The sequence below is a fragment of the Maylandia zebra genome, linkage group LG23 (genome assembly GCF_041146795.1).
Source record: "Maylandia zebra isolate NMK-2024a linkage group LG23, Mzebra_GT3a, whole genome shotgun sequence".
Taxonomy (NCBI): Eukaryota; Metazoa; Chordata; class Actinopteri; order Cichliformes; family Cichlidae; genus Maylandia; species Maylandia zebra.
The window spans coordinates 4,177,453-4,191,618 of NC_135188.1; the positions used below are offsets into that span (position 1 = coordinate 4,177,453).

General features: G+C 42.1%; 1 protein-coding gene across 3 annotated transcripts in view; it reads right to left on the reverse strand.

Moving 5' to 3' along the window:
- tle2b (TLE family member 2, transcriptional corepressor b) overlaps window positions 1-14,166 on the reverse strand; it is a 76,287-nt gene that overhangs the window by 49,433 nt on the left and 12,688 nt on the right. For all 3 annotated transcript variants that reach the window (XM_012920160.3, XM_004554978.3, XM_004554977.3), the window contains exon 3: window positions 13,501-13,564. In XM_012920160.3, the coding sequence (XP_012775614.1) occupies window positions 13,501-13,564 (64 nt within the window). The remainder of the gene's footprint in view (window positions 1-13,500; window positions 13,565-14,166) is intronic.

Genomic DNA, 14,166 nt, shown 5'->3' on the forward strand with positions numbered 1-14,166 from the left:
ATCCCATCGTTTTAACTCGATTCCTGTCTGTCTCTCTTTATTAATTCTCCCTCCATCGCTGCCATCAGCCTCACTACCTGTCATTACTCTTTCCTTCCCTCCTCTCTTACATCTTCCTCTTTTACAAAAAAAAAGTAGTAATCAACATTTTTCCCATTACACAAATAGCTGAGTGCTACAACTGGGGCTCCTATATTTGAATACAACCTTGCCAGATCACTTCAGCAGCCGACCTTTGCAAGGACACTCCAGTCTGGACTTATACGAAGTAGCTGATTGTACAGTTGTACGTTATGCAAAAGGCAGGGTACCCATGTGCAAACGGCCTACAGTAAAGTGGAAAAAATAAATAAAGACAGCCACAGCTAACGGATTTTAAAAATGAGCCTTTAATGACAGGGAAAGTTCAGAGCTCGATAAACTCTCTCACATTTAAAACTTTGAAATCAAGCTAACCTGCAGCTTTTCCACTGTAGCGGGAGAACTGAGATCAAGAAAAAGTTACAGATAAAACTGGGCAGAAGCAAAATCCTGCAGTGGAACAGCACAAAGCAGAAATCTGTGCAAATAGTATATCTTCCGGGATGAAATGAGGAATTATTGTTGTGCTCATTAAGAGGTCTTTATGTCTTACCACAGGCCCTATGATAAACAATTTAGTTATGTAGGGTCATCTAATGGATTGCTTTTTATATGCATTTATAGCTTTTTAATGTGTATATTTGATCACTCACTATATTGCATGATACAGAATATCACATTTGGTACTTTTCTTATTATGGATACTGATTTTTCCTGTCAGTGTTTTGGCTTTATTTGCATAAATGTATGTGCAGTTGTTTTTGGATCTATGTACTGTATCCCTGTAGGTATCTGTAAGTATCACTATTTGTGCTTTTGGCTGACAGAGGATTTCTGCCCCCTGTGTTCATCGCAGGTTAGGACCGGTTGGTGCTTTAACATCCACATGAAAATCAGACACACTGAGAAAAGCCACAGCCTAAAATTTCTTTTTGCAGTATTACAGGGTATGAGCAACTGTGATTGCTCACATTCTCATTAATATGTTTTTTAGCTTGCATGAGACCAAAAGCAAAACATGTAATAGCTATGTTGGTCCACGGTTTAAAATGTAGTATTTTTATAATAAAGGCAGTTGCCGGGGGCATACTGTAGGGATGAGACTCGTCACTTGAGGAACCAAGCAAAATGAAAAGGTCTATTTTAAACCACACCATGATCTTTTCCTAAATTAGGGTTGTTTTGGTGCCCAAAACTAACAGGAAAGCATAAATTTTTTCAACTTTTTATTGATTTGTAGGAAAAGTGGCTAAAACTTTCAAAACCTGAAGTCTATCTCAGCTACTACAGTGCAAGAGGCGGGGTACACCCTGAACAGATCGTTAACCTGTCGCCAGGCTAGCACAAAGATTCACACATACGGGCAATCTACAACCATCCATTTACCCGATCCCACTAACTGCTCACCACCGTGCTGCCCTATAAGGATATCTGACCCCACAAATAATGCCCTTTGTATCATATTTGATACATGAGTTTCTGAGACCTCTATCTCAGCAACATGATCAATACTTGTTATGGACAAAACTCTTTTTTTTTTGTCTAAAATTAACATTGTTGTTAACAAAAAGTTGCCAAAAACACCCAATGTATCAAATGCGATGTAATAAATATATCATACACAACATGATATAGCAAAAACAAAAATTGTGGATTTTGTTATAAGGGTTAGTAAACATCTCAGTTCCAAAAAAATCTGAATTTTGCAGGGTGTTTGGGTCTTACAGGGTTTCTTTTACTTTTTTCATACTTTGAGTGCACTGTTTAAAATGTTTCTACCACTCCTGGCTCATTAGAAAAGACATGAACGCACGGATTACCTTTAAACATTTTAGGAACGAGTACAGGGGAAGGAAAACCTCCGTAAGCAGCAAATAATTATTCAGTATGGTGTGCATGCCAAATATAAACTACTAGGACTTAAATCTAAGTCAGTATAAAGAAAATAAAACAGGAATTCCCACACATAGAAATCTGCAGGATTTTAAACACCAAGAGATGATAAGAAGCTAAGAGCTGAATGGGACACAAGCCACAAGCCAGCGTATCTTTTAGAGCATCGCTGATTTACACTGGTAACTTGCTCCAAATAGAAATAGGCTCTTTAAACTGTAAAATGACTGGTCCAAAACTTGTCTCAGCCAGGGTTTCCTTTGAAGAGGCACAAAAGAGGAGCCTGAAATGTAGTAACAGTTGTCCAGTGGGAGTTGGCCAGACAGCAGTAAAGTGACTATTGTACTCTTTGTGCGATCTCTGCAGAGCGGCAGCGACAGCACCCTATGGGAGCCTGGTCTGTTGAAGCAGTTAAAAGCTGAGTTTGATTTAAAACGAACGTGATTGGCACTTACAGTACAGACCACTATTAATGTCTTTGTTTTGATAATACTAAAGTCAACCACTTCGCAAATATGTTTAACTATAGTCTGTAGAACTGAAGATGGAAAATTATATCACAACGTGGGACTGCATTGTGCATATGCACTCCAGTAGTAACAGATGCACCACACGGTCCCCTACAGTAGGCGGGGATAACAGCTGCACTATGACTGCACAATATGACTAATAACGCTTCTGTCTGAACAGTTGAAATTGTTGTACTACAGTATGTTTTGTCTGTTGTAGTCCTGTTTTTAATAAGTTCATCTCCTCTTAACTGCTTGCCCCTCCAACCTCCAATTACACCCACTGATGCCTGCTCTTCTGCCTTATATAATCCCTCTGTTGTGCCACTGCAATCTCATTCAGCACTCAGTGTAAGATCTATGGTGTATGCAGGCTTTGTGGGCATGTGTGTGTGTGTGTGTGTGTGTGTCGCACACAGTGCAAGGCACATGCGCTGGATGAGCATGTGTGTTTGTGTATGTGTGTGGTATGTTAAGCCTGGCAGAGGGGCATTAAGCCAACCGGCTGACATCACTTACCAAGAACACCCAGCACTGCCCACCCAGCGAGCAGAGACAGAGAAGTGCGCACGTGTACTGTGGTGTGTGTATTTGTAACAGACAGTGAAGCTTCATCTGAAGATAATGGGAACTGTAAGGACACAAACAGAGAGCTTGGGAAAGTGAGACTAATCTACTTGGGTTATGTATATTTTCTATTTTTAGAACAGACTGAAATTGGCATGAGCACATAGCCACAGAGGCATTCACAGCGCTCTTAGATTAAAGTGAATCCATCGCCAAATGACATTTAATGAGAGCGTCTTATGTGATGCAGACATTGTTATCGGTGTCCATGGCTGCATTAACCTAAATGTGCTCTTGTGCGTTCGCAAAATTATAGACACGCATGCACAAAACATGAAAAACGGACAACACAGGTGCAATCCATTAGCAACACTAACACAAAACAACAAGTTCACCTCGGTAAAAGCGAAATTGTCATCAACCCCCCAAGGTAACGTGAACAATAATACATAATTATTGTTTGCAGAATAGTTTGGGTAACAAACTGGGTTGTTTTTATTTTTTGCTTCATTTTGTTTTGAAGCCAAAATTTATTATCTCGGAATTAAGAGATTGATTTTAGCAGCATAATGTGTGCAAACAAAGAAATCTGCACTCTTTCTAACGGCCATTACACCTCCGATTGTAGCACCGCGGCTTCTCAGTCAGATCCTCTCCTCACTCGTCACGTCCGGTGTCAAAACACCAAGGTGTCGACAGCCAAATTGCTCGGCCCGAGGCTTTGAGCCAGGATTTCGCTAACCCGTAAGTGACTTCACAGTGGCTACATCCATCTTTTATATATATTAGTTTTGGCACAGACTGAGTAAATTTAATAATATTCCATGAAAGTATTTTCTTTGTGAATGGAAAGGCAACTTTACTTCTAAGATACTGGCTTGATTTAATATGAAAACTGACCTCTACTGGAAGTAAACTGAACAGGAATGAATTAACAGACTGGAGCAAGTTTAATTTAATTAAACACTTAGTTGCATCTGCAAACTATTACTTTTCTACAAATCTGAAGTCTTTTTTATCCTTTCGAAAAGAAAGCAAAATCTTAATTCTTTGACTTGTGTGCAATTTTTCTTTTTTCCTTAAAGTGAAGCTTTTCACCCATACAGCTGAGGAGAATAAAATCTGCGAATCCTTAAAAATGTTTTCAATTCCCAGTGTAGCCAAACATAAAAAGAAGAAGACAAAAACAGAGAGAGAGGGAGAGAGGAAATACTTGTATACTCATGTTGAGTCTACATTCACTCACTCCATTATCACTCCTTCATTTTCTGCTTGCTTTTCGGCTCATTATGTCAGTTCAGCAGGCGGGTTACTTTAGATAAATGAGGTAGCAGTGTAATTCTTGTTTATCTGATCGAACTGTAACATCCCACTCTTCTGAACACACTTCATATCTAGCATCCATCTCCTGCTAATAACATACGGACTGCACTGTCATCATCGGGGCACAAACAGACAAAAAGCATTCCTGCATTTCTCTCAATGAAATGCTCTCCCTCTCCCTGCTTCTTTCTTCCCTCGCTCTTGTGTTTCCCTCCTCCTTTCCACTCTTCCATTCTTCAGGGAGTGTTTGCTCTTTCGTTCCCCCACTCTGCCCGCCCTCCCTCCCTCCACCCTCATGGTGCTGAGAGAGTGTCAGACAACAGTGCCAGACTCTCTCTCTCTCTTCCCCTCTATCTCCTCTATGCATTCTGCAAAGAACGCTGGCAGACTTTAAAATGAGCTTTAGGAAGTGGGTCTAATCCAAGGTGATTTATCTAAATGGGACATTCATGTGTGTGTGTGTGTGTGTGTGTGTGTAATGCTTTACAGCATGTTTGTATTCATACAGTCTGTGTGTAGCTTACAGGCATGCTTTTACTCGAGCATGGTGTAAGTGTGTGCATGTGTGTGTGTGTGTGTGTGAAAAAGCCTTAACAAAAGCATTGTTCACCGATGTCTCTCGGGCGAGCTTGTCTCTTTCATCTGCCCGCCCACGCACACGCACTTGGACACACACACATACCGCCAATGTTAAAACATTTATTAGCACGCTGTGCTAACCCACATCGGAGGTTATGTTAGCAGACGCTGACTTTCTGTTGTGTCCTGTCAGCGGGTGACGACTAAATCAGTCACAGCCGACATCCAGTTTCACTGCAGCTTCTCTTGCAGCCAGTTTCATCAGAGAAAGAGAGTCACAACAACAGCCGGATAACTGACCTTGAATTTCAGGGGTTTCTATCCTTAAACACATGTGTACAGTATGTTCTGCAACAGAGACTCGCTCGGTCTTTATGAATACTCCTATCTTGTTTGTTTACTTCGCTCCAGACAGTTCAGACAGGTTTAAGATTCTTAAAACGGACTCAATCCTTCCCTACATCTGGCCATGCTTAAATCCCTGCCTGGCCAACTCCCACTCGTGGATGGTGGGGCAACATTTAGCTTAGCACGGTCCGATCCCTTTTCGGGTTCTGCCCTGTGCCTTCCTCCTATCACACATCACTTTTATTTTTTTTTTACTTCCAACTGATTCTTCTCATTTCTCTTTTTCTGAACCCTCCTCCATCATCCTCGTGTAGAAAAATCTGCACTTTCTTCCTTTTCTGGGTTTCTCTCCGTCCCTCTCTCTTCAGCAGTGTCCTTGCTCTGTTTTTTCCCCTCCCTCTCTCTCTGCCAATGCCCTTGTGGCCTCTTTCTCATATTTCTCTTTCATCTCAGTTTTATTCACCCCTTTTTCTATCTATCTCACTGTCCCCATCTCTCTCTCATTGCTTCTATACGCCCTCCTTCCTTTTCTCTACATCCTCCACCGCCCCCCTTTCCTAAGCAGTCTGTGACTGTAATGTTGCTGAAGAGAACACAGTGTGTCATCCTGAATCAGACAGATGAGCTGGGAGTGGAGTAAGAGGCTGAGAGCACTGCATTAATCCACACACACACACACTAACACACACATAGTCCCTGCCTGAGGGTCTGAACGGACAATGCACACAGATATATACTTGCACACACACACGCACACAAACTAAGACAGAGAAACCATGCACAAACACATCCTCACAATGCTCCAGAAAATGACTGCATGAGACAAAACATGAGCAAAAGCATGAAAAGCCTGATACACACCGTGATTCTAAAAGAAACCCCATTAATGTAAGCTTTCTAGGTAATAAATTATGTAAGAAATGAAATACCAATAGTATTAAATGTTACTTATTTACTACTGTGACCAACCAGTGGGTTTTTTCTATCTCAGTTTTCTTTTAATCGTTTTAAATTGGAAAATTGAGTAGCATGATGTTTCTAAGTTTTGATATTAATGTAATGAATGCCAACTAATCCTTAAAATGCAAACTTCTGCAGTAAAAGCTTTTCAAAAAGTTGCCATAAAACAGCAGGAGGTGTAATGCTAGCCTACAGCCACTAGAGGAGGCTTAGCTTAGTTTTGAAGTTATCTGTTGATACTGTCAGACTTGTTGATCAGTTTCACAAAAAGCAGGTGTGTAACATCAAACAAGGCCTATTGAGGATATAATATGAGTAACCACGTCTTTCACTGTTGCATTATTGTCCACAAAAGCTTAGCATGCACTAAAACAATAAGCTATAATCACTGCTCACGTTATTCTTAGTTACTCCTTGCTCGTACTGGGTTTGACCCTATTTTGCCTTTAAAACGATCTCAGCTCTTTGTGGCACGGATTCAACAAGATGATGTAAACACTCCTCAGATTTTTGGTACTTATTGACATGATATCATCACACAGCTGCTGTCAGCTGCACATCCACGATGGGAATCTCCTGTTTCACCACATCCCAAAGGTGCTCTACTGGATTGCGATCTGGTTACTGAGGAGGACATTTGAGCGCAGTGAACTCACTGTCATGTTCAAGAAACTGGTTTTGTTTGAGCTTTTTGACAGTAATCCTGCAGGAAGCAGCAATCAGAAGATGGTTACACTTCCCTTTTGGTAATAAAGGCACGGACTTGATCAGTTAGAGTACTCAGCTAAGCTGTGGCACTTAAATGATCCTCAGTTGGTACCAACAGGGACACGGTTAGCTAAAATAAAAATCACCACATCGTTACACTACCAGCGGCAGACTAAACTGTTGATACAAGGCAGCATGGAGCCATTCTGACCCTACCATTCAAAGAAATCAAGACCTTCTGTTGTCCAGTTTTGGTGAGCCCATGCAAAGTGTACTTTGAATTTTTTAAAATCATCGCTTTATGTTTCAACGGTAGCTTGAAATGATGACAGCTCTATTGTTCGCAGTCCCCTCGTACAGGAAGGGAAAACACAATTATAAAATATATAATTTCATACCAAGCGCTTCATCCTGCGATTGTTTTTTATCATGAAACGTAATGCAACAATATTTTGTCTCTTGCTAGCAGCATGGCTCTTCATTAACCCTAGACCCCTGCAGCTCCACTGTACCTCACTTACACACATAGACACAAACGCAGTGATGGAGAGGCCACCTAATGTGATTCCCAACTGCGAGCTGTCACCCTCCAGTAGACATGTCTTTTTTAAACTCTATATTAAAGGGGCTGGGCAGTCCACCCCTCTGTAAGAGTTTTGTCTTGTGTTTGACAGTAGAGATGAGAGGAGAGCTGCAGCAAAGGCAATTCTCTGTGCAGAAAAAAAAAGGCTTCTGAAGGCATTAACTCCTACAAAGAAAAGAAAATGGAGAAGACGAGGGCAAAACTGACTTAGAACTGACTGTAAAACTTTCAGCCATAAAATCGTCATCAAGGAGTTTTTTCCAATCTTAGGCCCACAAGCATCCCACTCTCTTACCCTCATGTTGCCTAGAGCCATGAAGGAAGGAGGGAGAGGAGAGGTTAAAACAAGAGGTTCAACCGTAGGTGACTTTGGAAGTTTTATGACGCAAGAAAACAACTTTATCACTCCTTTCCTTTCAAATTCCTCTGAGCCTCGCGCCCTTTCATCTGTTCTTTGCGAGATCCAACCTCAGGCCACGCTGGGCGAACGCAGCTCTTCAGGTGGAAGTCTCGCTTGCGCACCGTGCGAGCATGTGACCGACATGTCTATGCCCGCTGATTAACCAGGGCTACAATGTAACCTTATTTAAAAATACACAGTGGAATTCCAGGAGAGCAGTGAAATCTGAGAGCCATGAATTATAAATGCAACTGCCGGATAAGAGCAAGACTCCCACAGACACTTAATGTGCACGTCTTGATGTTTGTCTGTGTGTGCGCATGTGTGTGTGTGCACGTTGCCAGTGAGCCGGCCCAGTAGCTTAGCCAACATAAAACATATATCCCATCCAAAGAGCTACAGAGACTCGCTCTGCCAAACATAGAAATATACTACATCCAAACCTGGCTGTGTTATTTTACTGCGGCAACACGCCACAAACAGGAGCAATTTGAGGGGGTTATGGCATCATCTCTTGAAGCGTGAAATGTGTAAAACGTACCCATTGCCAACTATAGAATTAAAGTGGTAAATGTGTGGAAAAAGCATCTCCCCAAAAGTTTAATGCCATAAGGAGAGAGCTAGCAGCACAGTGAAACTTGCACCTTCTGTGTACACACACACACTACAGCTACTTTCTAACTTCAGTTTATTTTTCGTGTTGATTTGTTTGTGCCTCATTCTCTCAAATAGTTTATTGAACACGGGGCATTTCCAGTCTATTGCTATTAGTCAATTAGTATTTCTCAGCACTATTACCTCCATTTAGCAATTATCATTAGCCTAAAGATGATTAATACAAAGAAATGTGATTTGTAAAACCTGCAATTCCCAACCACACTGTGATTAAACTGAATAAAAGAATTCGTGTTTACAAGAATAAAGGAGTTATTTGTGGTTTTCCACATAAAAAAACTGTCCTTCAAATGTAATTTCGTACACCAGCAGCTCAGTTAACACCTGTTTTCAACATGTCCCAAAGCAAAAATCATAACACCGGTTCATTTGTGATAAATGCACAAATGCTGCAGTTCTGAGAAGTTACCAGAGGAATGGCCGACCAAGCAACGCCACCACATGCTGGGTAAAGACATTATAGCAGGCAAAAAAAGTAATGTAAATACATGTTATAGACCACCACTAGAAAAATTTATATGTGCAAGATGTTTGATACGAGGTATGCCCCCCCTGGATGTGATACAAGCAGTCACCCATCTGCGCATGAACTTCTCAAGTATCCGCATCTGCTGTTGAGGAATTGCTCTGCATTCCTCAGTGAGTGCCGCCTGTAGCTGTACGTTGCATCATTACTGCCTCTGATGATCATGTCAGCCCAGCATGTCCCAGGGATGCTCAATAAGATACATATCAGGACTGAAGTCTGGCTACGCAAGCTATTTTGGTACTTTGTGGGTGGGCGCTGTCCTGCTGAAACGACCGCAGAGCAAGATGCTGCTCCGAAAATGGGACAAGTGCAGGTAGAGCCAAGAACAATCAGATCAGAGATGGCGCTCCCACGGACATGCGAGCACGCAGCAACAGCCCGACCTGGGTTGACTCAATCGTGGCATGATGGCGTGTTGTGCAAACACTATTATTTTCATCTTTTTTGTGGTGTGAGACTATTGGCTTGAGAATGCAGTAAACGGAAACATTTCTGATGTGGTTCGTTCGTGTTCAGGAAACAAATTACCGACTGACTGATTCTAAAACCAAATCAACGGGAACCAAAAAGTACTCACAGAATATTTTTGAGGTTTACTAAAATGGTTTACTAGGAAAGCAATTTAAAACAAAGACTGAAGCGTATTTCAACTTGCATGTCTTTTTTTAACCAGTATACTTTTTTTTTAACCGCTCTAAAGTGACTGCCTGTATGAAACAAGCAGCAGGCTTTCTGATGCCGAAGAGACACCCAGACCTCCCACCTTTAGGCACAAAGTATATGTTTCTTAACTGTCATGTCATCTTGAATGTAAAGCTTTTACAGTTTACAAGAACTTACACGCGCTCCAGTTATGTGTAACTACCTTCCTACTTTCCAACCCCTCACCCTGGTATTTAAAGAGCTTAAAACTGATGAATAGTAAAGGCAGGAGCAGTGCAGCATGGTGCGCAGAGCCCCAGCCTGTGGAAACAGGCCTCAGTGTGGATGACAGGCCTAACGAGCTAAATATAGCCTTCTGGGTTATCTCCTCTGTGGGCGCAGCGAGTCCGTTGTTGCTTCACATTATTTACGTGTCTGTGCGTGCACCCTCTCTCTCCTTCTCCATCTCTCTCGCCCTCTCATTTCACGCCCCCCCCCCCCCCAACCACACACACAAACACATCGCTATCTCTTTCTCTCGCACTCTGTGTTGCATACTCTTTTTCTCTCTCTCCCTTTCTGTCCATTTCATCCCTTCGCAGCATCTTTTTCCTCAGTCTCCATCTTTCCGTCCCCTGGTATCCCTCTTTCTCATTTCTTCTCTCTCATTCCTTTTCAGCTTTTTTTCCACACTCTTTCTCTCTCGTCTCTCTCCCTCTCTCTCCCTCTCCTCTTTTATTCTCTTTATCTCTGCCTCCTTTTGTATCCCTTCCTCCCTCAGCAGCTCCCTGTTTTTTTTTTTTCTGTCTGACACTCTCTGAGCCTTTTTTTCTCTCAAGCTATCTTTCCCTTTGAGCCTCTCTTTCTTCTCTCTCTCATTTTCTCTCCCTCTTTCCCTCCCTCTCATTTCTGAGCCATGCCTATGAAGTAGCATTACACTGCGTTAGCCATCCACTACAATACAGTGAGCCCTTGTTCAAATATTATAGCCTGCGGTGCTAACGCTCTGCTATGCTAACCTATATGGGTATGTCATCAGCATCTGCAGCTCCCTGACCTCCTGCAAAAGGCAGCCGTTAAAGCCCCGTGTTTAAACACACAGCAGCGGATACTGTGTGTCATTCCTCCTCCATCCACAGCGGTCACAGAGGTTGTGACATATGATATGCACAAGTTCGATTAAATCCCGCTGACTATTGAAAGACACGGAAATGTATCTGTTCTGGCATGCCGCTGCCCCTATTGTATAAGAAAGGGTGGTGAAGATTTACACTGGGGAAGACGGATGTTTATCTAAGCTTTTTCTTCCCCACAGTAAATGTGTGAAGCTAAAATGGGGAGTGCCTGAATTGCTCAAGTTGTCCACATTGTACCGCACCATATTTATGTGCGCATGCATCTTCTTGATTTTTATAATGAGAAGCACATTAAAAACTTTATAATGAGGTCAGTTTGACAACCTTTCATCTTTAATGCACATGCTTTTGTGTTGTTTGGAATCCTCAATCAGCATTTCGTCATCCAGTTGCTTGAATTTATTGATATGCAGTATGCCATTAATTTAAAGTTTTATAGTGTTTATGCAGCTGCCAGAAAATGCAATAACTTTAAAATGTAATGAAAAGGCTCCCGTATTGGGAGTAAGTGACAAATCATGGAAATACAATTAAGTGAAATCAGAAATTCTGTTATAACTCAATTGTAAATCAGAATAAGTGAATAATAAATAACTTTAATATGAGCTTGCATACCTTTTGCTGAACAGCCACTTAGATTGCAAGCAGCACAGCGGATTTTTGTTCCAGTCGTTTTAAAGATGTCATTATAACCTGAGTGAGCGACCTGAGCAACATGCAAATCTGCTGGTGAAACACTCAGTCTTCTTCTCGTGAAACTAAAATATTTGTTAGACAAAAGAATTGTACAATCAGCGTGTTATCTCAAGACATTTTCACACATGAACTCAAGCCAATTTTGAGATAATGAGGTTGGCTATTTTCCACAGTTGTTCTTTCTCACAGCAGGATATAGCCTGCTTCAGACGCGCTGGCACAACTGGAAGTATTCTGTGTCATTTGGCAGCAGCCTGGATGGTGCGTGCAACACTGTACTACTATCTGTGTTATTTGCACATCGGTACAAAATGACATCACGCAGACTCTGGCTCACAGGTTGACTGGCTTACGTCTGATCCAACAGCACGAGGCAGTTGTGCTCTCACGTATCGCCCAGAAATGTTCAGGGTTGCAGTGCATGCGTGAAAACAGTTTCAGTGACTTCAATCACACAATTGTCCAAACATGCTATATTAGCTGAAAGAACTATTAGGAGACACTGGACGGAAGTAAGGGTCACAGCAGTAAGCCACCCAAGTGCAGTGAGCTGAACAATGGCGCATTTTCTTCTTCTTTTACTTTCATTTCCAGTTTGCAGACTAGTTTTCATCTTCCATGCACTCTACAGGTTGTTTCGTTGTGCTTACGACCAAAGCACTTGCATGGAGGTTTTTAGTCTTTTTAGTCTGCCCCAGGGCAGCTGTGGCTACAACTGTAGCTTGCCTCCACCAGTGTGTGAATGTGTGGATGCCTGGGTGTGTAAAGCGCTTTGGGGTCCCTAGGGGGGACTAGTAAAAGCGCTATACAAATACAGGCCATTTACCATTTATATGTAGCGCAGTCTCTGCGACTAATTTAACCTAGCGACAGCTAGCAACCCCTAACAACACCTCTCCAGCTGGTCAGGAATTACACTATTTCCTTAGCGATCAGAGGCTGTCAGGCCTTACCAAACTACTGTACGTAATAAGAATAGCAACTGCTAGAGAGTGTTCTTATGCTCTTTTATTTTTAAAAAAAAAGGAATTTTGTTTTATTTGGAGAAATGCATGTGTTACAGCATTTGGCATGCACTTGTATCAGGTCCTCGTAAGGACAGAGGAACAAGGTCGTGTGCAAGTATGGATGAATGAACGAGTACCCTGTACATCCTGTGTGTGGGTGGGTGTCTGTGTGGGTGTGGGTGTGTGTTTATCTGCTGATCTCCTGCCTGTCTGTGGCCATCTACATCCATCTGTCTGTCTGCCAGTTTGCCTGTTTAGTGCTCTCTCTCTCTACCTTTCCCTCTCTCTTTTGTCAGTCTATCTGCCAGTCTGCTTCTCTTCTCTCTCTCTCCCTCTTTATGTCTCTCCATCTGTGTGTCTATCTAGCTTACGGCCCTGATCCTGCCTGCTCTCCCAGGTTTATGAAATGCGAGCAGCTTAGCAGATGGTGCATATCGTATTCTGGTCGGCTCTGTGTGGGTTTTGTACCACAGACGAAGGCTTACGATACATGTGAGCCTTTAGTCGCGCAGACACACCGACACGAGGAGCTCAGGCTGTTAGCACACGGGAGAAAACAGAGAAAAAGAAGAGCCAAAGAAAAAGACAATATAAAAGGTCTGAATGAGGAATAAAATATGGCGAGAGATACGGAGGCAGGTATGAGAGAGCGAGATAAACGGCGTGTGAGAAAAACTCTCGATAGCAAAGACTCTATTGTGCAAATGTGCAAGCGTGTTCTGCTGTTATTGATATTTAAGATACTTCCCTCGATATATACCATCTATTTGATTTTAACCCAGCAGACTCCTCTCAGAGAGCCGAGAGCCCTGGTCAGACTAGTCAATTAACATATAGCTTTGGTAAAGATGTGACTGGACTCACCATGATGTAGTGCCTCTGCATCTCAGTCTTCTCACTGGCCAGCTTCTCACACTCCAGCTTCAGGCTGCATGAGGGTGAGAAAAAGCACAAACACATGAATGAAATGGTTTACTTGAATCCAGTGAAATAATTTACACAGGACTCAGGACATAGTTTAGGTTGCTATGCCATACATGCCAAAAAAATACTATTTAAGGTCTAAGGTCTGCTTAAAGTAGCACAGAAAATGTTCACCTTTATAGCAGCAACAGCCAGAAGGGCGTCTCTCATTCTTGACTGCAGTTCACCACAGAAACAACACGTGTGTGGGAAGGTGTCCGATTCGGTGCTACCAAGTGCAACGTTTTTTCAATTCTGCTTAAACTGCACATTTGCTCTGCATTTTTATTATTGTTATCGTTTCTAGACGTGACAGATATTTAGAGTGCGTGGTTTTAAAACGAATCAACAGTGATTAAACGAAGAAAGTTCCAGTGGGTCATTATTATGAAAGGCGTTAGTGATGCTCTTTGATTTTGTAGATATGTGTGTGTTTTGCACAGATCCACCACACCCTGCAGTGAATTACTGTTAATGTATCACAGCAGGCTGTTCAACCTGCCCGCTGAGGTGTGAGAAAGAGGCTTTTATTTTTTAACCTAACTCTTTATCTCTATTAGCTGAGGT